We start from the raw sequence: 26,016 nt of genomic DNA, 5'->3' as shown, positions 1-26,016 counted from the left end.
CGGGTTAGAGTTCGGCCTGGGTAGGCCGTCGTCCGGGTTAGAGTTCGGCCGGGGTAGGCCGTCGTCCGGGTTAGAGATCGGCCGGGGTAGGCCGTCGTCCGGGTTAGAGATCGGCCGGGGTAGGCCGTCGTCCGGGTTAGAGTTCGGCCGGGGTAGGCCGTCGTCCGGGTTAGAGTTCGGCCGAGGTAGGCCGTCGTCCGGGTTAGAGTTCGGCCGGGGTAGGCCGTCGTCCGGGTTAGAGATCGGCCGGGGTAGGCCGTCGTCCGGGTTAGAGTTCGGCCGGGGTAGGCCGTCGTCCGGGTTAGAGTTCGGCCGGGGTAGGCCGTCGTCCGGGTTAGAGTTCGGCCAGGGTAGGCCGTCGTCCGGGTTAGAGTTCGGCCGGGGTAGGCCGTCGTCCTGGTTAGAGTTCGGCCGGGGTAGGCCGTCGTCCGGGTTAGAGATCGGCCGGGGTAGGCCGTCGTCCGGGTTAGAGATCGGCCGGGGTAGGCCGTCGTCCGGGTTAGAGTTCGGCCGGGGTAGGCCGTCGTCCGGGTTAGAGTTCGGCCGGGGTAGGCCGTCGTCCGGGTTAGAGTTCGGCCGGGGTAGGCCGTCGTCCGGGTTAGAGTTCGGCCGGGGTAGGCCGTCGTCCGGGTTAGAGTTCGGCCGGGGTAGGCCGTCGTCCGGGTTAGAGTTCGGCCGGGGTAGGCCGTCGTCCGGGTTAGAGATCGGCCGGGGTAGGCCGTCGTCCGGGTTAGAGTTCGGCCGGGGTAGGCCGTCGTCCGGGTTAGAGTTCGGCCGGGGTAGGCCGTCATTGTAAAGTTGTCGAGTAAAGTTGTCGACTTGTCGAGTTTAATAAAGGTTTAAAAAAAAATATATATATATATATGCTTTAAATGACCAGCAGAGAGCAATGTTGAGTTATAGCCCCAACAACAACACAGAGAGACCGATGTGTGCAAGTGAGAGAGAGAAGGTACCAAGGGGTTGGCTGGGACAGATTAAAACACGGACAGAGACACAGGCCAGAGGCAGGATGCCAGCCAAGGCTCAGCCCAGAGGCAGGATGTCAGCCAAGGCTCAGCCCAGAGGCAGGATGCCAGCCAGAGACACAGCCCAGAGGCAGGATGCCAGCCAGAAGTAGGATGCCAGCCAGAGACACAGCCCAGAGGTAGGATGCCAGCCAGAGACACAGCCCAGAGGTAGGATGCCAGACAGAGACACAGCCCAGAGGTAGGATGCCAGACAGAGACACAGCCCAGAGGTAGGATGCCAGACAGAGACACAGCCCAGAGGCAGGATGCCAGACAGAGACACAGCCCAGAGGCAGGATGCCAGACAGAGACACAGCCCAGAGGTAGGATGCCAGACAGAGACATAGCCCAGAGGCAGGATGCCAGACAGAGACACAGCCCAGAGGCAGGATGCCAGACAGAGACACAGCCCAGAGGTAGGATGCCAGACAGAGACACAGCCCAGAGGCAGGATGCCAGACAGAGACACAGCCCAGAGGCAGGATGCCAGACAGAGACACAGCCCAGAGGCAGGATGCCAGACAGAGACACAGCCCAGAGGCAGGATGCCAGCCAGGGCATGTGCTTTATTACTGGTGGTGAATGTGTATGTTTAATTTATTCCATATGGGTTTAACAGCTCTTGTTTATGGTGAGACCTCAGAGGAGCTCTCTTTCTCTCACACACAGCTTGGTACCGTTAAAGAGCAGCACAGTGCCCATGTCGTACTGTCCACCCTGTCTGGTCACGTCCTCACTGTGTCCCGTACAGTGTCCCAGCAGACAGAAGGTCTTGTTGCTGTCTGAAGACAGGCTGGACTTCCTGGGTAACGTGTAGTCCAGAGACACCTCACACTTCCTAGATGGGGACCAATCAGAAAACAAGAAAAGCACATCACGGTCATGTTCATTAGGAATTATATTGAAGAAAATGGACGGAAACAGGGACAGATTCCCCAATGAACCCAGTCCTGCTTTAGTCTGGGCTATCTTTACTGAAACAAGCATGTTGTCAATGCCATCTTTAGCCTGGGCTATCTTTACTGAAACAAGCATGTTGTCAATGCCATCTTTAGCCTGGGCTATCTTTACTGAAACAAGCATGTTGTCAATGCCATCTTTAGCCTGGGCTATCTTTACTGAAACAAGCATGTTGTCAAGGCCATCTTTAGCCTGGGCTATCTTTACTGAAACAAGCATGTTGTCAAGGCCATCTTTAGTCTGGGCTATCTTTACTGAAACAAGCATGTTGTCAAGGCCATCTTTAGTCTGGGCTATCTTTACTGAAACAAGCATGTTGTCAAGGCCATCTTTAGCCTGGGCTATCTTTACTGAAACAAGCATGTTGTCAAGGCCATCTTGAGAGGGTCCTACCTGACTCCGTTGACCCATAGGGCAAGGCGTCCGTGGATGTTCTTCTTGCCCTCAGGCTGCTGGGTGTAGCTGATACCCAGGTGATGCCAACTGCCAGGTGAGACTAGCCCCTCCCCTGACTCTGCCTGAGCCAGTAGCCCCGCCTTCATCTCATCATTAGGGTCAATACACATCCTGAGGAGAGGAGACAGGGAAAATCAGTTAGTCACTCAGTCAGCTAGTCAATCAGCCAGTCAATCAGTCAGCAAATCAGTCAGCAAATCAGTCAATCAATCAGTCAATCAATCAGTCAATCAATCAGTCAATCAATCAGTCAGTCAGCCAATCAGTCAGCCAATCAGTCAGCCAATCAGTCAGCCAATCAACCAGCCAGTCAGCCAGTCAATCAATCAACCAGCCAGCCCATTGGTCAGTCAGTCAGCCAGTGAAATGTATCACATCGGTGTCCTTTGCTGCCCACCTGAAAGTGAATACCCCCGTGGAGAGGTCAGCCCAGACCTGCAGCATCATAGCTTTGGAGCCCATGGAGAGAACGTGCATCAGGCTCTCCTCCACCACCCTCTGTCCATCTGGGATGGTCCCCAGGTTGGGCTCCAACGTAGGAGCCTTCCCCTCCTCTGGAGCACAGAGAAAAACATACAAATCCATCCACTTTTCAATAGAAAGATAAGAGAAGCTGTGATTAATTCTGTTAAACTGATCCAACACACAGGGTTGGGTAGTTGACTTTCTAAACGTAGTCCGTTACAGTTAGGCTACTAGTTACCTGTCCAAAATTGTAAATCCGTAATGTGGATAACCCAAACCCAGTAATCAAAATCAAATCAAATGTATTTATATAGCCCTTCGTACATCAGCTGATATCTCAAAGTGCTGTACAGAAACCCAGCCTAAAACCCCAAACAGCAAGCAATGCAGGTGTAGAAGCACGATCTGTAATCTGATTACTTTCCATTACTTTTAGATTACTCCCAAACCCAGTTATCTGATTACTTTCCATTACTTTTAGATTACTCCCAAACCCAGTAATCTGATTACTTTCCATTACTTTTAGATTACTCCCAAACCCAGTAATCTGACTCATTTCCATTACTTAAAGATTACTCCCCCTTCAAGAGGGTCCTCCCGAGTGGCGCAGCGGTCTAAGGCACTGCATCAAAAAGGCATTAGAAGAAGGCAAAAAGGAATTTTACCAATTCAATGACAACTATTGCAGGATTTGACATACATGGTTATAAATGGATGTAGCATTTTACTTGATAAGCTAAGTATGTTTTTAACCCTTTCTACTACAATACAGATAGCAGCATCATTATGCTATATATTTACATAAGTCTGTCAGATTTCCAGTCATTCTAATTGACCTCTTGATCTTTAAAATTAGGACTTGGAAATATTGATTAGAGCATAACACAAAAACGAAGTGTGTTGTAAATTCACCACCAGGGAAGTCAATCTGACATGAATCCTCCCGTATTATCAGTGTGCTGTAGAGGTTCAAACCAACTCAATGCACCGTAGTACACATCTCAATCAGGAGCTCTAATGGGGCCGTCCCAGCAGTTGTCTTATATTTGGCTATAAATAGTTCTATTTGCATGATTTAGCATAATTAATTAATCATTACCGTTTTGTTTCCTTCATGTGATCGACCAATACTAGCCTACACCACGGGCTAGCCCACACTAGCCCACAACAAAGGCTAGCCCACAACAAAGGCTAGCCCACAATACAGGCTAGCCCACAATACAGGCTAGCCCACAATACAGGCTAGCCTACACCAGCCCACACCCACGGGCTAGCCCACACCCACGGGCTAGCCCACACCCACGGGCTAGCCCACACCCACGAGCTAGCCCACACCCACGAGCTAGCCCACACCCACGAGCTAGCCCACACCCACGAGCTAGCCCACAACACAGGCTAGTACACACCAAACCCAGCTAGAGGTGGGGGCTCATAATATTTATGGGCGTGGTTTATACAGTTATTTTGGTGCAAACAGAGTGTGTCGTTCCAGCTTCAGTGGTCTGTTGTGTGATGGTTGTGAACATGATGCCGTTTTATCAGACTTCACACAGTGTCCACAGCATCAGGAACACCTTCCTAATGTTGAGTTGTACCCCTTTTTCATGAATAGCATACCACTCAAAAATGCTAACCTCCCCTGTTATTGTAATGGTGAGAGGTTAGCATGTCTTGTGATTATGATATAAAATGCTAACCTCCCCTGTTATTGTAATGGTGAGAGGTTAGCATGTCTTGGGGGTATGATATAAAATGCTATCCTCCCCTGTTATTGTAATGGTGAGAGGTTAGCATGTCTTGTGATTATGATATAAAATGCTAACCTCCCCTGTTATTGTAATGGTGAGAGGTTAGCATGTCTTGTGATTATGATATAAAATGCTAACCTCCCCTGTTATTGTAACGGTGAGAGGTTAGCATGTCTTGGGGGTATGATATAAAATGCTAACCTCCCCTGTTATTGTAATGGTGAGAGGTTAGCATGTCTTGTGATTATGATATAAAATGCTAACCTCCCCTGTTATTGTAATGGTGAGAGGTTAGCATGTCTTGTGATTATGATATAAAATGCTAACCTCCCCTGTTATTGTAATGGTGAGAGGTTAGCATGTCTTGTGATTATGATATAAAATGCTAACCTCCCCTGTTATTGTAATGGTGAGAGGTTAGCATGTCTTGTGATTATGATATAAAATGCTAACCTCCCCTGTTATTGTAATGGTGAGAGGTTAGCATGTCTTGGGGTTATGATATAAAATGCTAACCTCCCCTGTTATTGTAATGGTGAGAGGTTAGCATGTCTTGGAGGTATGATATAAAATGCTAACCTCCCCTGTTATTGTAATAGGTGAGAGGTTAGCATGTCTTGTGATTATGATATAAAATGCTAACCTCCCCTGTTATTGTAATGGTGAGAGGTTAGCATGTCTTGGAGGTATGATATAAAATGCTAACCTCCCCTGTTATTGTAATGGTGAGAGGTTAGCATGTCTTGTGATTATGATATAAAATGCTAACCTCCCCTGTTATTGTAATGGTGAGAGGTTAGCATGTCTTGGGGGTATGATATAAAATGCTAACCTCCCCTGTTATTGTAATGGTGAGAGGTTAGCATGTCTTGTGATTATGATATAAAATGCTAACCTCCCCTGTTATTGTAATGGTGAGAGGTTAGCATGTCTTGGGGGTATGATATAAAATGCTAACCTCCCCTGTTATTGTAATGGTGAGAGGTTAGCATGTCTTGTGATTATGATATAAAATGCTAACCTCCCCTGTTATTGTAATGGTGAGAGGTTAGCATGTCTTGGGGGTATGATATAAAATGCTAACCTCCCCTGTTATTGTAATGGTGAGAGGTTAGCATGTCTTGTGATTATGATATAAAATGCTAACCTCCCCTGTTATTGTAATGGTGAGAGGTTAGCATGTCTTGGAGGTATGATATAAAATGCTAACCTCCCCTGTTATTGTAATGGTGAGAGGTTAGCATGTCTTGTGATTATGATATAAAATGCTAACCTCCCCTGTTATTGTAATGGTGAGAGGTTAGCATGTCTTGGGGGTATGATATAAAATGCTAACCTCCCCTGTTATTGTAATGGTGAGAGGTTAGCATGTCTTGGGGGTATGATATAAAATGCTAACCTCCCCTGTTATTGTAATGGTGAGAGGTTAGCATGTCTTGGGGTTATGATATAAAATGCTAACCTCCCCTGTTATTGTAATGGTGAGAGGTTAGCATGTCTTGGGGGTATGATATAAAATGCTAACCTCCCCTGTTATTGTAATGGTGAGAGGTTAGCATGTCTTGGGGGTATGATATAAAATGCTAACCTCCCCTGTTATTGTAATGGTGAGAGGTTAGCATGTCTTGTGATTATGATATAAAATGCTAACCTCCCCTGTTATTGTAATGGTGAGAGGTTAGCATGTCTTGGGGTTATGATCTTTGTGCCTCTGTAATCATGTATTTTATCTATAGAGATATAACTCCATGTGGCCTGTGATGTCATAAACCTTCATCGTATTTCATTGGGTGCTCTTACCCTTCTCTGTATGTCCCTCTCCCTCTTCATTCTCAGCCACCTTTATCCAGACAGAGGCAGAGAACCCAGATGCCATGTGTGGCCAGCAGTTCTGCCCCACCAGAGGGAGGTGTAAGGGGGCAACGTGCCACGGAGAGGTCCTGAGATGTCCTGGTTCCTCTCTTCCATCCCCCTCCCTGCGTCCCGGGGACAGCTTCCCCCCCTTCCACAGCATCCCGACCCCCTTCCCCCCCGCCCCCCCCATTTTGTCGGGAGCCAGGGGAGGTACCACCAGGGAAAGATGCGCCGCCGAGGATCATAGGATAGGAGAGGAAGTAGAGAGGTTCCATGTCCACGTTGGCCTGGACGATCTGGAGGACGCCTTTCAGTAGGATGTCCTGGGGCAGAGGGGACGTTACAATAGTGTGTGTGATAACTCTACATTCTACTCCATAACCTAAACCACCTGCTATAACCTACCCATACACCTAAACCACCTGCTATAACCTACCCATACACCTAAACCACCTGCTATAACCTACCCATACACCTAAACCACCTGCTATAACCTACCCATACACCTAAACCACCTGCTATAACCTACCCATACACCTAAACCACCTGCTATAACCTACCCATACACCTAAACCACCTGCTATAACCTACCCATAACCTAAACCACCTGCTATAACCCACCCACAGACGGCCCACCCACAGACGGCCCACCCACAGACGGCCCACCCACAGACGGCCCACCCACAGACGGCCCATACACAGCCCTAACCCGACAGGGGAAAACACAGACAACAGGGAAATGGAGTAGAAAGGCTAACACACACTGTGGTCGGTGCTGTTTAAGATGTGTTTCAGAGCATGGCCTTACTTCTATTATAGTGTATTGGATGACTGTCGTTCATTCACCCAGTTCAATATAACAGTGACAGGTTTAGGCTACTACATGATACTGTAATTTCCCCTGCACCCATCATGAGGCTACAACATAGCCTACAAATTAACATTAATAATGTAGGTGCACACAGGGTGAGAGAAATTTGAGTAATCAAGGTGACAGACAGCAACACATTCAATACCAGCTTGCATAGTCTTGCCTGCATCCAGCTGTGTTGGATAGCTTTAGGTAGCACTGAGGTCAATGTACCCAGAGGAGGACGGAAAATAGTTTAAATCCAGCTTCACCATGGTGCTACCCTACAGAGTGCTGTTGAGGCTACTGTAGACCATTACAAAACACGGTATTTTAATTGTTATTTGGTGATGTGAATATATTTAGTATAGGTGTATTTAAAATGTCAAACTTAATTAAAAACTGTTTCACTATTTGTATTTTTATGAAATTCACTGAGGAAGATAGACATCTCCTTCCTCGTCTGAGGAGCCTCCACTGCCACACACACACACACACACACACACACACGAGCTGGGTGATTCATACGATCAAACAAAAAGGCGGAGGATATTGAAACAGGGGACATGTGGCATACTGACAACTAAGGTTAAAGATAACTGTGTGCATGTCGAACCCAAAGGAAAACAGGGTTTACATGACAACAGTCCAGGAAGACCTGAGGAGCTGTTTGAACTGAGCCAGCAGCCTGATAAATTAACACAACCACAGTTTCCATGTATAAGAGCTGCAGTGAAAAGCTAGCTCCCTCAACAGCAGTACAATAATCTATAGTAACTAGCATGCTAGCTCCCACAACAGCAGTACAATAATCTATAGTAACTAGCATGCTAGCTCCCTCAACAGCAGTACAATAATCTATAGTAACTAGCATGCTAGCTCCCTCAACAGCAGTACAATAATCTATATCTATAGTAATTAGCATGCTAGCTCCCTCAACAGCAGTACAATATTCCATAGTAACTAGCATGCTAGCTCCCTCAACAGCAGTACAATAATCTATAATAGCAAGCATGCTAGCTCCCTCAACAGCAGTACAATAATCTAGTAACTAGCATGCTAGCTCCCTCAACAGCAGTACAATAATCTATATCTATAGTAATTAGCATGCTAGCTCCCTCAACAGCAGTACAATATTCCATAGTAACTAGCATGCTAGCTCCCTCAACAGCAGTACAATAATCTATAGTAACTAGCATGCTAGCTCCCTCAACAGCAGTACAATAATCTATAGTAACTAGCATGCTAGCTCCCTCAACAGCAGTACAATAATCTATAGTAACTAGCATGCTAGCTCCCTCAACAGCAGTACAATAATCTATAGTAACTAGCATGCTAGCTCCCTCAACAGCAGTACAATAATCTATATCTATAGTAATTAGCATGCTAGCTCCCTCAACAGCAGTACAATAATCTATAGTAACTAGCATGCTAGCTCCCTCAACAGCAGTACAATAATCTATAGTAACTAGCATGCTAGCTCCCTCAACAGCAGTACAATAATCTATAGTAACTAGCATGCTAGCTCCCTCAACAGCAGTACAATAATCTATATCTATAGTAATTAGCATGCTAGCTCCCACAACAGCAGTACAATATTCCATAGTAACTAGCATGCTAGCTCCCTCAACAGCAGTACAATAACCAATAATAGCAAGCATGCTAGCTCCCTCAAAAGCAGTACAATAATCTAGTAACTAGCATGCTAGCTCCCGCAACAGCAGTACAATAATCTATAGTAACTAGCATGCTAGCTCCCTCAACAGCAGTACAATAATCTATATCTATAGTAACTAGCATGCTAGCTCCCTCAACAGCAGTAAATAATCTATAATAGCTAGCATGCTAGCTCCCGCAACAGCAGTACAATAATCTATATCTATAGTAACTAGCATGCTAGCTCCCTCAACAGCAGTAAATAATCTATAATAGCAAGCATGCTAGCTCCCGCAACAGCAGTACAATAATCTATAGTAACTAGCATGCTAGCTCCCTCAACAGCAGTACAATAATCTATATCTATAGTAACTAGCATGCTAGCTCCCTCAACAGCAGTAAATAATCTATAATAGCAAGCATGCTAGCTCCCGCAACAGCAGTACAATAATCTATAGTAACTAGCATGCTAGCTCCCTCAACAGCAGTACAATAATCTATATCTATAGTAACTAGCATGCTAGCTCCCTCAACAGCAGTACAATAATCTATATCTATAGTAACTAGCATGCTAGCTCCCTCAACAGCAGTACAATAATCTATATCTATAGTAACTAGCATGCTAGCTCCCTCAACAGCAGTACAATAATCTATATCTATAGTATCTAGCATGCTAGCTCCCTCAACAGCAGTACAATAATGTATATTATCATGTCAATACTGTATAAACAGACAGCCTACCTAAAACACCCTTTATGTCCATTTGTTTTTTAACAGACTACCTAAAACCAAGAGACTTCTAAACAGCTTCTACCCCCAAGCCATAAGACTCCTGAACAGCTCAAAGGGCTACCCAGTAACTTTAACGCTACCTACAAACTTTTGTTATTGACCAAATACTTGTTTTCCACCATAATTTGCAAATAAATTCATTAAAAATCATACAATGTGATTTTCTGGATTTTTTCTTCTCATTTTGTCTGTCATAGTTGAAGTGTACCTATGATGAAAATTACAGGCCTCTCTCATCTTTTTAAGTGGGAGAACTCGCACAATTGGTGGCTGACTAAATACTTTTTTGCCCCACTGTATGTAGCCTCGCTATTGTTATTTTACTGCTGCTGTTTATTTACTTGTTACTTTTATTTTCTCTTTTTTTTACTTAACACTTATTTGTATTTTTTTCTTAACTTCATAAAGCATTGTTGGTTAAGGGCTTGTAAGTAACCATTTCACTGTAAGGTTGTAAAGGTTTTCACCTGTTGTATTCGGTGAAGGTGACAAATACAACGTTATTTTAATTTATATACGATACAATAGTGATAATTGGTTGTTACTCACAGTGGGCGGATTCTTCTCCTGGAAGAGGCGGATCAACAGGGCCAGTTCCTCGGCTGTGATTCGTTGGCTCATCATGGCAACCAGCAGTTCCACCAGTACCGTCTGGCAGTCTTCATAGCTGGAATCTGATTGTGACAGAATGCTCTGGAAAGCAGTCAGAATGGTCTTCACCGCTCCCTGTGAGCAGTAGAAGAGGAGGGGTTAACCATAGTATTAGGGAGGAAGACACGAGACAGATGACCCAGTCTCTCCTGGTTCCTGGACAACTGATCCCTTGCAACAAACAACAACATCCAGGTTATGTTTTGTTGTTTCAAGGGTTCAATCGTCTTTATCCAGGCCAAGTGCAGGTAGTGGTATAGGGGATGAGAGGTAGCCAGCATAATAACCTGATGGTACAGCAGCGCAGCGTTGCGGGGGTTGGCCCTCACGGCCCCCAAGAGGCTGTGAAACACGTGACCCAACACCTGCAGATCAGGTGACCCTGACGCCAGCAGCTGGAGCTCCATCAGGCAGATCTCTGGGAAGAGAAGAACGCCACGGCCCCCTCTGCCGGGGGACTTCGCCCCGAACGCAACCACTCCACCCAGCCCGGCCCCCGCTCCGCCTGCTGAATCCACCTTCACACCTGGCAGAGGAAGAACAGAGACATTGAGATGAAACACTATCACCACACAACGCTTTACGTGTCAGAGAACTAAACCTTAGGTATCCACAGAAGACTGTACACACACACCCTTCATGTCCATACTGTATAAACTAACAGACAGGCTACCTAAAACCCCTTCATGTCCCTACTGTATAAACTAACAGACTACCTAAAACCCCTTCATGTCCCTACTGTATAAACTAACAGACAGACTACCTAAAACCCCTTCATCTCCCTACTGTATAAACTAACAGACTACCTAAAACCCCTTCATGTCCCTACTGTATAAACTAACAGACTACCTAAAACCCCTTCATGTCCCTACTGTATAAACTAACAGACTACCTAAAACCCCTTCATGTCCCTACTGTATAAACTAACAGACTACCTAAAACCCCTTCATGTCCCTACTGTATAAACTAACAGACAGACTACCTAAAACCCATTCATGTCCCTACTGTATAAACTAACAGACTACCTAAAACCCCTTCATGTCCCTACTGTATAAACTAACAGACAGACTACCTAAAACCCCTTCATGTCCCTACTGTAGAAACTAACAGACTACCTAAAACCCCTTCATGTCCCTACTGTATAAACTAACAGACTACCTAAAACCCCTTCATGTCCCTACTGTATAAACTAACAGACTACCTAAAACCCCTTCATTTCCATACTGTATAAACTAACAGACAGGCTACCTAAAACCCCTTCATCTCCCTACTGTATAAACTAACAGACTACTTAAAACCCATTCATGTCCATACTGTAGAAACTAACAGACTACCTAAAACCCCTTCATGTCCCTACTGTATAAACTAACAGACTACCTAAAACCCCTTCATGTCCCTACTGTATAAACTAAGACAGACTACCTAAAACCCCTTCAAGTCCCTACTGTAGAAACTAACAGGCAGACTACCTAAAACCCATTCATGTCCATACTGTATAAACTAACAGACTACCTAAAACCCCTTCATGTCCCTACTGTATAAACTAACAGACAAACTACCTAAAACCCCTTCATGTCCCTACTGTATAAACTAACAGACTACCTAAAACCCCTTCATGTCCCTACTGTATAATCTAACAGACAGACTACCTAAAACCCATTCATGTCCCTACTGTATAAACTAACAGACTACCTAAAACCCCCTTCATGTCCCTACTGTATAAACTAACAGACAGACTACCTAAAACCCCTTCATGTCCCTACTGTATAAACTAACAGACTACCTAAAACCCCTTCATGTCCATACTGTATAAACTAACAGACAGACTACCTAAAACCCCTTCATCTCCCTACTGTATAAACTAACAGACTACCTAAAACCCATTCATGTCCCTACTGTATAAACTAACAGACTACCTAAAACCCCTTCATGTCCCTACTGTATAAACTAACAGACAGACTACCTACAACCCCTTCATGTCCATACTGTATAAACTAACAGACTACCTAAAACCCCTTCATGTCCCTACTGTAGAAACTAACAGACTACCTAAAACCCCTTCATGTCCATACTGTAGAAACTAACAGACAGACTACCTAAAACCCCTTCATGTCCCTACTGTATAAACTAACAGACAGACTACCTAAAACCCCTTCATGTCCCTACTGTATAAACTAACAGACTACCTAAAACCCCTTCATGTCCCTACTGTAGAAACTAACAGACTACCTAAAACCCCTTCATGTCCATACTGTATAAACTAACAGACAGACTACCTAAAACCCCTTCATGTCCATACTGTAGAAACTAACAGACAGACTACTTAAAACCCCTTCATGTCCCTACTGTATAAACTAACAGACAGACTACCTAAAACCCCTTCATGTCCCTACTGTATAAACTAACAGACTACCTAAAACCCCTTCATGTCCCTACTGTAGAAACTAACAGACTACCTAAAACCCCTTCATGTCCATACTGTATAAACTAACAGACAGACTACCTAAAACCCCTTCATGTCCATACTGTATAAACTAACAGACAGACTACCTAAAACCCCTTCATGTCCCTACTGTAGAAACTAACAGACTACCTAAAACCCCTTCATGTCCATACTGTAGAAACTAACAGACAGACTACCTAAAACCCCTTCATGTCCCTACTGTATAAACTAACAGACTACCTAAAACCCCTTCATATCCATACTGTATAAACTAACAGACAGACTACCTAAAACCCCTTCATGTCCCTACTGTATAAACTAACAGACTACCTAAAACCCCTTCATGTCCCTACTGTATAAACTAACAGACAGACTACCTAAAACCCCTTCATGTCCCTACTGTATAAACTAACAGACTACCTAAAACCCCTTCATGTCCCAACTGTATAAACTAACAGACAGACTACCTAAAACCCCTTCATGTCCCTACTGTATAAACTAACAGACAGGCTACCTAAAACCCCTTCATGTCCCTACTGTATAAACTAACAGACAGGCTACCTAAAACCCCTTCATGTCCCTACTGTAGAAACTAACAGACAGACTACCTAAAACCCCTTCATGTCCCTACTGTATAAACTAACAGAAAGACAACCTAAAACCCCTTCATGTCCCTACTGTATAAACTAACAGACAACCTAAAACCCCTTCATGTCCATACTGTATAAACTAACAGACTACCTAAAACCCCTTCATGTCCATACTGTATAAACTAACAGACAGACTACCTAAAACCCCTTCATGTCCCTACTGTATAAACTAACAGAAAGACAACCTAAAACCCCTTCATGTCCCTACTGTATAAACTAACAGACAACCTAAAACCCCTTCATGTCCATACTGTATAAACTAACAGACTACCTAAAACCCCTTCATGTCCATACTGTATAAACTAACAGACTACCTAAAAGACCTTCATGTCCCTACTGTATAAACTAACAGAAAGACAACCTAAAACCCCTTCATGTCCCTACTGTAGAAACTAACAGACAGACTACCTAAAACCCCTTCATGTCCCTACTGTAGAAACTAACAGAAAGACAACCTAAAACCCCTTCATGTACCTACTGTATAAACTAACAGACAGACTACCTAAAACCCCTTCATGTCCATACTGTATAAACTAACAGACTACCTAAAACCCCTTCATGTCCCTACTGTATAAACTAACAGACAGACTACCTAAAACCCCTTCATGTCCCTACTGTATAAACTAACAGACAGACTACCTAAAACCCCTTCATGTCCCTACTGTATAAACTAACAGACAGACTACCTAAAACCCCTTCATGTCCCTACTGTATAAACTAACAGACTACCTAAAACCCCTTCATGTCCCTACTGTATAAACTAACAGACTACCTAAAACCCCTTCATGTCCCTACTGTATAAACTAACAGACTACCTAAAACCCCTTCATGTCCATACTGTAGAAACTAACAGACAGACTACCTAAAACCCCTTCATGTCCCTACTGTATAAACTGACAGACAGACTACCTAAAACCCCTTCATGTCCCTACTGTATAAACTAACAGACAGACTACCTAAAACCCCTTCATGTCCCTACTGTATAAACTAACAGACTACCTAAAACCCCTTCATGTCCATACTGTAGAAACTAACAGACAGACTACCTAAAACCCCTTCATGTCCCTACTGTATAAACTAACAGACTACCTAAAACCCCTTCATGTCCCTACTGTATAAACTAACAGACAGACTACCTAAAACCCCTTCATGTCCATACTGTATAAACTAACAGACTACCTAAAACCCCTTCATGTCCCTACTGTAGAAACTAACAGACTACCTAAAACCCCTTCATGTCCCTACTGTATAAACTAACAGACAGACTACCTAAAACCCCTTCATGTCCCTACTGTATAAACTAACAGACTACCTAAAACCCCTTCATGTCCATACTGTATAAACTAACAGACTACCTAAAACCCCTTCATGTCCCTACTGTATAAACTAACAGACTACCTAAAACCCCTTCATGTCCCTACTGTATACTTTTACATCAGCTCCAGCTCTCAGCCCCCTGCCTCCTCCCCTTACCTCCAGCACTCAGCCCCCTGCCTCCTCCCCTTACCTCCAGCACTCAGCCCCCTGCCTCCTCCCCTTACCTCCAGCACTCAGCCCCCTGCCTCCTCCCCTACCTCCAGCACTCAGCCCCCTGCCTCCTCCCCTTACCTCCAGCCCTCAGCCCCCTGCCTCCTCCCCTTACCTCCAGCCCTCAGCCCCCTGCCTCCTCCCCTTACCTCCAGCACTCAGCCCCCTGCCTCCTCCCCTTACCTCCAGCCCTCAGCCCCCTGCCTCCTCCTCTTACCTCCAGCCCTCAGCCCCCTGCCTCCTCCCCTTACCTCCAGCACTCAGCCCCCTGCCTCCTCCCCTTACCTCCAGCCCTCAGCCCCCTGCCTCCTCCTCTTACCTCCAGCCCTCAGCCCCCTGCCTCCTCCCCTTACCTCCAGCTCTCAGCCCCCTGCCTCCTCCCCTTACCTCCAGCCCTCAGCCCCCTGCCTCCTCCCCTTACCTCCAGCCCTCAGCCTCCTCCCCTTACCTCCAGCCCTCAGCCCCCTGCCTCCTCCCCTTACCTCCAGCCCTCAGCCTCCTCCCCTTACCTCCAGCCCTCAGCCCCCTGCCTCCTCCCCTTACCTCCAGCCCTCAGCCTCCTCCCCTTACCTCCAGCCCTCAGCCCCCTACCTCCAGCCCTCAGCCCCCTGCCTCCTCCCCTTGCCTCCAGCTCTCAGCCCCCTGCCTCCTCCCCTTACCTCCAGCCCTCAGCCCCCTGCCTCCTCCCCTTACCTCCAGCTCTCAGCCCCCTGCCTCCTCCCCTTACCTCCAGCCCTCAGCCCCCTGCCTCCTCCCCTACCTCCAGCCCTCAGTCCACTGCCTCAGAAGCAGAGCTCATGAAACTGAGTTAGTCACAGAGCTGCTGGGCTCACTGCAGGCTGGGAGGGAGTCCCCTAGTGATTTACAGAAGACCAGCTCAAAAGGCTCTCACTAACACACAACCTTCTGGAAGATCCGGAGATCCACCCTCTCGCTCTCCTTTCATCATCCTTTTTCCCTCCCACAGTTTCACCATCCCTCTCTCTAAGTTGAATAATGAATATCTGTTCCACCAAAACACAGTCAATCCCCTGGACACAGAACGTCATTAGCTACACTGTTTATATACACTGCATATGCATTTACAGAGCCTTAGGAAAGTATTCAGACCCCTTGACTTTTTGACACATTTGGTTAAGTTACAGCCTTATTCTAAAATAGATTAAATATATATTTTTCCTAATCAATCTACACACAATACCCCATAATGACAAAGCAAAAACTGTTTTTTAGAAATTTTTGATAATTTATAATAACTCAAAACCTGAAGTATCACATTTACATACAGTGGCAACACACAGTATGTAAACCCTTTGGAATTACCTGGATTTCTGCATAAATTGGTCAAATGTGATCTGATCTTCATCTAAGCCACAACAACAGACAAACACAGTCTGCTTAAACTAATAACACACAAATGATTGCATTTTTCTTGTCTGAGTTGAATACCCCTGAGGTACAACAGAAAAACAGCAGGCTGGCGACCTCGTAGGGTCACAGTTATCTGAAACTGTGTATGCCACTTCAATGTGTGTGTGTGTGTGTGTGATATGGTGTGTGTGTGTGTGATATGGTGTGTGTGTGTGTGTGTGTGTGATATGGTGTGTGTGTGTGTGATATGGTGTGTGTGTTTGTGTGTGTGATATGGTGTGTGTGTGTGTGTGTGTGTGTGTGTGTGTGTGTGTGTGTGTGTGTGTGTGTGTGTGTGTGTGATATGGTGTGTGTGTGTGTTATGGTGTGTGTGTGTGTGTGTGTGTGTGTGTGTGTGTGTGTGAGAGAGAGATATGGTGTGTGTGTGTGTGATATGAGCGTATCTATGTGTGTGTGTAATACTACAGTATATGAGTCACAAGGATGCTCCCATGAGGCCGTGGTGCTGCTGTGGTGCTGCTGTGATGTTAGGACTCAACAAAGACTGGATTCTGAACGGAAAGAGAGAGACCGTCACCATGACAAAGAGATGCTCAGTCTGCTGTCTGTCATGCCACACACATCTGACACACACACAAGTAATAGTCACATGATGCTCCATTCGGTCAACACGGGTTGTGTTCATTAGGGATCCGGTACAACATTTTCCAAACGTTTTGAAAGTACAGAATCTACAGACAAGTACAGACAAGTACAGAATCTACTCGTTAGATATTACTGCACGGTCGGAACTAGAAGCACTCGCGTTAACATCTGCTAACCATGTTTATTTGACCAATACAATTTGAATTGATTACAAACTATTTAACCAGGATAGAGGCTTCACAAACCTTTTTCTAAGAAGCAACTGAGGGGAAACTCTGACCTGATGACGGTTGACCACAGTGTGGTCTCGAAGTTTCCCAGAGCATTTTAATCATTTAGAGACTTAGAGACCAACCCTGGAACCACATACTAATATATCAACTCTATAAACAACAACAGACAACGCAAGGAGAACTCCCATGCTATATGCTGACAAACATCTGTCCCCAGGGACCCCACAGTAGTCCAGGGGTTCTAACATCCTCTCCCTCTCCCACAGTAGTCCAGGGGTTCTAACCTCCTCTCCCTCCCCACAGTAGTCCAGGGGTTCTAACCTCCTCTCTCTCCCCCACAGTAGTCCAGGGGTTCTAACCTCCTCTCTCTCCCCCACAGTAGTCCAGGGGTTCTAACCTCCTCTCTCTCCCCCACAGTAGTCCAGGGGTTCTAACCTCCTCTCCCACAGTAGTCCAGGGGTTCTAACCTCCTCTCCCTCCCCACAGTAGTCCAGGGGTTCTAACCTCCTCTCCCTCCCCACAGTAGTCCAGGGGTTCTAACCTCCTCTCTCTCCCCCACAGTAGTCCAGGGGTTCTAACCTCCTCTCTCTCCCCCACAGTAGTCCAGGGGTTCTAACCTCCTCTCCCCACAGTAGTCCAGGGGTTCTAACCTCCTCTCCCCCACAGTAGTCCAGGGGTTCTAACCTCCTCTCCCCCACAGTAGTCCAGGGGTTCTAACCTCCTCTCCCCCACAGTAGTCCAGGGGTTCTAACCTCCTCTCCCCCACAGTAGTCCAGGGGTTCTAACCTCCTCTCCCACAGTAGTCCAGGGGTTCTAACCTCCTCTCCCTCCCCACAGTAGTCCAGGGGTTCTAACCTCCTCTCCCCCACAGTAGTCCAGGGGTTCTAACCTCCTCTCTCTCCCCCACAGTAGTCCAGGGGTTCTAACCTCCTCTCTCTCCCCCACAGTAGTCCAGGGGTTCTAACCTCCTCTCTCTCCCCCACAGTAGTCCAGGGGTTCTAACCTCCTCTCTCTCCCCCACAGTAGTCCAGGGGTTCTAACCTCCTCTCTCTCCCCACAGTAGTCCAGGGGTTCTAACCTCCTCTCCCCCACAGTAGTCCAGGGGTTCTAACCTCCTCTCCCCCACAGTAGTCCAGGGGTTCTAACCTCCTCTCCCCCACAGTAGTCCAGGGGTTCTAACCTCCTCTCCCCCACAGTAGTCCAGGGGTTCTAACCTCCTCTCTCCCCACAGTAGTCCAGGGGTTCTAACCTCCTCTCTCTCCCCACAGTAGTCCAGGGGTTCTAACCTCCTCTCTCTCCCCACAGTAGTCCAGGGGTTCTAACCTCCTCTCTCTCCCCACAGTAGTCCAGGGGTTCTAACCTCCTCTCCCCCACAGTAGTCCAGGGGTTCTAACCTCCTCTCCCCCACAGTAGTCCAGGGGTTCTAACCTCCTCTCCCCCACAGTAGTCCAGGGGTTCTAACCTCTCCCCCACAGTAGTCCAGGGGTTCTAACCTCCTCTCCCCCACAGTAGTCCAGGGGTTCTAACCTCCTCTCCCTCCCCACAGTAGTCCAGGGGTTCTAACCTCCTCTCTCTCCCCACAGTAGTCCAGGGTTTCTAACCTCCTCTCCCTCCCCCACAGTAGTCCAGGGGTTCTAACCTCCTCTCCCTCCCCCACAGTAGTCCAGGGGTTCTAACCTCCTCTCCTCTCTCCCACAGTAGTCCAGGGGTTCTAACCTTCTCTCCATCCCCATAGTAGTCCAGGGGTTCTAACCTCCTCTCCTCCACAGTAGGTCCAGGGGTTCTAACCTCCCCACAGTAGTTCAGGGGTTCTAAACTCTCCCCCACAGTAGTCGATGGGTTCTAACCTCCTCTCCCCCACAGTAGTCCAGGAGTTCTAACCTCCTCTCCCTCCCCACAGTAGTCCAGGGGTTCTAACCTCCTCTCCCCCACAGAAGTCCAGGGCTTCTAACCTTCTCTCCCTCCCCCACAGTAGTCCAGGGGTTCTAACCTCCACTCCCTCACCCACAGTAGTCCAGGGGTTCTAACCTCCTCCTCCCCACAGTAGTCCAGGGGTTCTAACCTCCTCTCTCTCCCCCACAGTAGTCCAGGGGTTCTAACCTCCTCTCTCTCCCCAACAGTAGTCCAGGGGTTCTAACCTCCTCTCCCTCCCCCACAGTAGTCCAGGGGTTCTAACCTTCTCTCCACCCCCACAGTAGTCCAGGGGTTCTAACCTCCTCACAGTAGTCCAGGGGTTCTAACCTCCTCTCCCCCACAGTAGTCCAGGGCTTCTAACATCCTCTCCCTCACCAAGGTAGTCCAGGGGTTCTAACCTCATCTCCCTCCCCACAGTAGTCCAGGGGTTCTAACCTCCTCTCCTCTCGCCCACAGTAGTCCAGGGGTTCTAACATCCTCTCCCCCACAGTAGTCCAGGGCTTCTAACCTCCTCTCCCTCCCCCAAAGTAGTCCAGGGGTTCTAACCTCTTCTCCCCCACAGTAGTTCAGGGGTTCTAACCTATTCTCCCCCACAGTAGTTCAGGGGTTCTAACCTCTCCCCCACAGTAGTCGAAGGGTTCTAATCTCCTCTCCCCCACAGTAGTCCAGGGCTTCTAACCTCCTCTCCCTCCCCCAAAGTAGTCCAGGGGTTCTAACCTCTTCTCCCCCACAGTAGTTCAGGGGTTCTAACCTCTTCTCCCCCACAGTAGTTCAGGGGTTCTAACCTCTCCCCCACAGTAGTCCAGGGCTTCTAACATCTTCTCCCTCCCCAAGGTAGTCCAGGGGTTCTAACCTCCTCTCCCTCCCCCACAGTAGTCCAGGGGTTCTAACCTCCTCTCCCTCCCCCACAGTAGTCCAGGGGTTCTAACCTCCTCTCCCTCCCCCACAGTAGTCCAGGGGTTCTAACATCCTCTCCCTCCCCCACAGTAGTCCAGGGGTTCTAACATCCTCTCCCTCCCCCACAGTAGTCCAGGGGTTCTAACCTCCTCTCCCTCCCCCACAGTAGTCCAGGGGTTCTAACCTCTCCCTCCCCCACAGTAGTCCAGGGGTTCTAACCTCCTCTCCCTCCCCCACAGTAGTCCAGGGGTTCTAACCTCCTCTCCCTCCCCCACAGTAGTCCAGGGGTTCTAACCTCCTCTCCCTCCCCTACAGTAGTCCAGGGGTTCTAACCTCCTCCCCCTCCCCCACAGTAGTCCAGGGGTTCTAACCTCCCCCCCACAGTAGTCCAGGGGTTCTAAGCTCCCCCCCACAGTAGTCCAGGGGTTCTAACCTCCTCCCCCACAACATTAGTCCAGGGGTTCTAACCTCCTCCCCCACAACATTAGTCCAGGGGTTCTAACCTCCGCACCACAACATTAGTCCAGGGGTTCTAACCTCCGCACCACAACATTAGTCCAGGGGTTCTAACATCCGCACCACAACATTAGTCCAGGGGTTCTAACATCCGCACAACAACATTAGTCCAGGGGTTCTAACCTCCGCACCACAACATTAGTCCAGGGGTTCTAACCTCCGCACCACAACATTAGTCCAGGGGTTCTAACCTCCGCACCACAACATTAGTCCAGAGGTTCTAACCTCCGCACCACAACATTAGTCCAGGGGTTCTAACCTCCGCACCACAACATTAGTCATGGGGTTCTAACCTCCGCACCACAACATTAGTCCGGGGGTTCTAACCTCCGCACCACAACATTAGTCCAGGGGTTCTAACCTCCGCACCACAACATTAGTCCAGGGGTTCTAACCTCCGCACAACAACATTATTCCTAGCAAGCTATGCTGAATTTGAACGACTGTGTTCCATATCTCTTGCGTTCGTAAATGATCTACTCCGATTTCAGAGACTTGTCTGAGTGCCAGAGAGCAGAATAACTGATGAATTCCTGAACGCTCAACACCCGTTTAAAATGGCCGTGTCAGTAAACTTCTCGGCATTAAAATATGAATTAAATTGTTGCCAGCAGCACAGTTACAGTCACCAATGCTCTGGATAACATGAAAACAACCTAACCAGCACTGCTGGGGAGAGTAAAAGGGTCAGAGTGAGCTGTTCTCTCATTATGTGTCTGGAAGTAGCTAGCAAGCATTAGTGCTTGACTGGCGTTGTGAGGATCAGATCAACCCTACTCCTCGATCAGAGTCTCAATAGTGAGGATCAGATCAACCCTACTCCTCGATCAGAGAGTCTCAATAGTGAGGATCAGATCAACCGTACTTCTCGATCAGAGAGTCTCAATAGTGAGGATCAGATCAACCCTACTCCTCGATCAGAGTCTCAATAGTGAGGATCAGATCAACCCTACTCCTCGATTAGAGAGTCTCAATAGTGAGGATCAGATCAACCCGACTCCTCGATTAGAGAGTCTCAATAGTGAGGATCAGATCAACCCTACTCCTCGATCAGAGTCTCAATAGTGAGGATCAGATCAACCCTACTCCTCGATCAGAGTCTCAATAGTGAGGATCAGATCAACCCTACTCCTCGATCAGAGTCTCAATAGTGAGGATCAGATCAACCCTACTCCTCGATTAGAGAGTCTCAATAGTGAGGATCAGATCAACCCTACTACTCGATTAGAGAGTCTCAATAGTGAGGATCAGATCAACCCTACTCCTCGATCAGAGAGTCTCAATAGTGAGGATCAGATCAACCGTACTTCTCGATCAGAGAGTCTCAATAGTGAGGATCAGATCAACCCGACTCCTCGATCAGAGAGTCTCAATAGTGAGGATCAGATCAACCCTACTCCTCGATTAGAGAGTCTCAATAGTGAGGATCAGATCAACCCTACTCCTCGATCAGAGAGTCTCAATAGTGAGGATCAGATCAACCGTACTTCTCGATCAGAGAGTCTCAATAGTGAGGATCAGATCAACCCGACTCCTCGATCAGAGAGTCTCAATAGTGAGGATCAGATCAACCCGACTCCTCGATCAGAGAGTCTCAATAGTGAGGATCAGATCAACCCGACTCCTCAGCCAGAGAGTCTCAATAGTGCAGTGGACTCTGAACGCTCTGAACTTACCAACAGACAATCTGTCAACGCTCTGAACTTACCAACAGACAATCTGTCAACGCTCTGAACATACCAACAGACAATCTGTCAACGCTCTGAACATACCAACAGACAATCTGTCAACGCTCTGAACTTACCAAGGACCCAGAGTGCACTCTGCCACACTGAATGCAGGCGAGCTGCAGAAGGACGAGTAGGCAACGTTTCCCCATCAATTAGCAGTGCAATTTTGAGAGGGTTTATCTAATGTTCCCTCATTAGATTTCAGCTAATCTTGCCCTGTGCAACTGTGTGTGTGTGAGTAGGTGCCACTGTGTGTGCGTGTCTGTGTGCGCATGACATTGTTTACTACCGGCCACCGTGTGTGTGTTAGGCCCTCTTACCTTCTTCCTGCTTGGCCATGTCCTCTGGGTTGCTCTCGCTGTCTGCCTCGTATCCCTCCTCCTCCCCCAGCACTGGAGCCTCACCACACCCCTGCACCTCGTCTCCCTCCTCAGCCTCAGATAGATCACCTCCCGGGACCACACTCTCCACACACACTGCTAACTTCTAGAGGGAGAGAGAGAAATAGGGGGAGAGAGAGAAATAGGGGGAGAGAGAGAGAAAGGGATAGAGAGAGAATGAGTACAGGGAGAGTGAGAGAGAGTAGAGAGAGGGAGAGAGAGTAGAGAGAGGGAGAGAGAGTAGAGAATAGAGAGCAGAGGGAGAGAATAGAGTATAAGGAGAGAAAGTAGAGAGTAGAGGGAGAGAATAGAGTATAAGGAGAGAAAGTAGAGAGTAGAGAGTAGAGGGAGAGTAGAGAGTAGAGGGAGAGTAGAGAGTAGAGGGAGAGTAGAGAGAAAGTAGAGAGTAGAGGGAGAGTAGAGAGTAGAGGGAGAGAATAGAGTATAAGGAGAGAAAGTGGAGAGTAGAGAGTAGAGGGAGAGTAGAGAGTAGAGGGAGAGTAGAGAGTAGAGGGAGAGTAGAGAGAAAGTAGAGAGTAGAGGGAGAGTAGAGAGTAGAGGGAGAGTAGAGAGTAGAGGGAGAGTAGAGAGTAGAGGGAGAGTAGAGTAGAGAGAAAGTAGAGAGTAGAGGGAGAGTAGAGAGAAAGTAGAGAGTAGAGGGAGAGTAGAGAGAAAGTAGAGAGTAGAGGGAGAGTAGAGAGAAAGTAGAAAGTAGAGGGAGAGTAGAGAGAAAGTAGAGAGTAGAGGGAGAGTAGAGAGAAAGTAGAGAGTAGAGGGAGAGTAGAGAGAAAGTAGAGAGTAGAGAGAAAGTAGAGAGTAGAGGGAGAGTAGAGAGTAGAGAGTAGAGGGAGAGTAGAGAGAAAGTAGAGAGTAGAGAGAAAGTAGAGAGTAGAGGGAGAGTAGAGAGAAAGTAGAGAGTAGAGGGAGAGTAGAGAGAGAGTAGAGAGTAGAGGGAGAGTAGAGAGGAGAGAGAAAGTAGAGAGAATAGAGAGTAGAGGGAGAGTAGAGAGTGAAGAGAGAAGAGGGAGAGTAGAGAGAGAAGAGAGAAGAGGGAGAGTAGAGAGTGAAGAGAGAAGAGGGAGAGTAGAGAGTGAAGAGAGAAGAGGGAGAGTAGAGAGAGGAGAGAAGAGGGAGAGCGAATAGATAGAGGAATAGAGCGAGAATTGAGAGTAGAGACAGACGAGAGAATAGAGAGTAGAGGGAGAGAGAGAGTGTAGTGGGAGAGGGGAGTAGAGGGAGAGAGAGAGTGTAGTGGGAGAGAGAGTAGAGGGAGAGTAGAGGGAGGGAGAGTAGAGGGAGAAGAAGTTTCTCAAAGTCAGATAAAGTTGTCTCTGGTTAACTCCATCACCAGAGCCAGAAGAGTAAAGAGTAACATGAAAGAATGCTGTACAGTACAGAAGCTGTGCTAAAGCTAGGCTAACACAAACATTTCTTACCCATGTTCCAGAACGGTCAGGTTTCTCTGTGGAATGTACTAATTACCCATCAGTCACGTGAAAAAATGACAAAAGCTAAAAAACGTTTATTCAAGCAACACTCTTAATGTCTGTACTGTTATTAACAACGGGAAAACAACAGCGTTTTCAAGAAACAGACCAATAATAAAGAGATTTCAGGTCATAAGACCTGCTTGTATCAGCTGACTAGCTAGACCACCCGGAGGTGCTGTTAGTCTGCTGTACACACAGAGAGAGAGAGGAAGGACCGATTAGCTAACTGTTCATCATTTGTATGCCTGATGGGAACAGTCAACTAGCCTAGACTCTGGATTTCAGGTGCTTGAGATAAAGACTACATATCCTTCCATTCCATCATAACACTAAACCTGGAACAGCTACCCACTATATTACAGAGTTAGTAGGTTAACTCATTAAGAACAGTTACCTAGTCCACTATATTACAGAGTTAGTAGGTTAACTCATTAAGAACAGTTACCTAGTCCACTATATTACAGAGTTAGTAGGTTAACTCATTAACTCATTAAGAACAGTTACCTAGTCCACTATATTACAGAGTTAGTAGGTTAACTCATTAACTCATTAAGAACAGTTACCTAGCCCACTATATTACAGAGTTAGTAGGTTAACTCATTAAGAACAGTTACCTAGTCCACTAAGATCAGGAGTATTCAACTCCTTCGTTATGACGAGCCTAAATAAGATCAGGAGTATTCAACCTCTTCGTTATGACGAGCCTAAATAAGATCAGGAGTATTCAACTCCTTCGTTTTGACGAGCCTAAATAAGATCAGGAGTATTCAACCTCTTCGTTATGACGAGCCTAAATAAGATCAGGAGTATTCAACTCCTTCGTTATGACGAGCCTAAATAAGATCAGGAGTATTCAACTCCTTCGTTATGACGAGCCTAAACAGGTTCAAGAATATTGCTAAATAAGTCAGATAATAAGTTGGATGGACTCACTGTGTGCAATAATAGTGTTTCTTAAGGACTAACTCATCTCTGTGTCCCACACAAACAATTATCTGTAAGGGCCCTTAGTCGGGCAGTGAATCTCAAACAGAGATTCAACCACAAAGACCAGGGAGGGAAGTTCTACAATGCCTCGCAAACAAGGTTACCTATTGGGTAAAAAAAAGAAAAAAGCTGACATTGAATATCCCTTTGAGCCTGGTGAAGTTATTCATTACACTTCAGATGGTGTATCAATACACCCAGTCACTGCAAAGATACAGGCATCCTTCCTAACTCAGTTGCCGGAGAGGAAGGAAACTGCTCAGGCATTTCACCATGAGGCCAATGGTAACTTTAAAACAGTTAAGAGTTTAATATAGTATTACACAAAGATAAATGATACAAAAAATGCCTGTCAAAAGCTTTGGAGCTTAAATACAAACTCAGCTCCATCATTTATTAAATCAGATGGCTCCTTCATCACAAAACCCATTGATATCGCCAACTACATTAATAATGATGAAAGCTTCTCCTTCACCCAAATCTCCCCGCCTCACCCAAATCTCCCCGCCTCTCCTTCACCCAAATCTCCCCGCCTCTCCTTCACCCAAACCTCCCCCCTTCACCCAAATCTCCCCGCCTCTCCTTCACCCAAACCTCCCCGCTTCACCCAAATCTCCCCGCCTCTCCTTCACCCAAATCTCCCCGCCTCACCCAAATCTCCCCGCCTCTCCTTCACCCAAATCTCCCCGCCTCACCCAAATCTCCCCGCCTCACCCAAATCTCCCCGCCTCTCCTTCACCCAAATCTCCCCGCCTCTCCTTCACCCAAATCTCCCCGCCTCTCCTTCACCC

General features: G+C 46.9%; 1 protein-coding gene across 1 annotated transcript in view; it reads right to left on the bottom strand.

Annotated features, from left to right (window-relative positions):
* The window catches only part of lyst (lysosomal trafficking regulator), a 256,589-nt gene that overhangs the window by 130,431 nt on the left and 100,142 nt on the right, over window positions 1-26,016 (bottom strand). The window contains 8 exon segments of the mRNA XM_031799602.1: window positions 1,688-1,848; window positions 2,364-2,537; window positions 2,824-2,980; window positions 6,440-6,701; window positions 6,703-6,816; window positions 10,341-10,517; window positions 10,730-10,968; window positions 22,689-22,854. Coding sequence (XP_031655462.1) covers window positions 1,688-1,848; window positions 2,364-2,537; window positions 2,824-2,980; window positions 6,440-6,701; window positions 6,703-6,816; window positions 10,341-10,517; window positions 10,730-10,968; window positions 22,689-22,854 — 1,450 coding nt within the window.

This window comes from Oncorhynchus kisutch, linkage group LG20 (genome assembly GCF_002021735.2).
Source record: "Oncorhynchus kisutch isolate 150728-3 linkage group LG20, Okis_V2, whole genome shotgun sequence".
Taxonomy (NCBI): Eukaryota; Metazoa; Chordata; class Actinopteri; order Salmoniformes; family Salmonidae; genus Oncorhynchus; species Oncorhynchus kisutch.
This window is presented reverse-complemented; position numbering and strand designations above follow the sequence as displayed.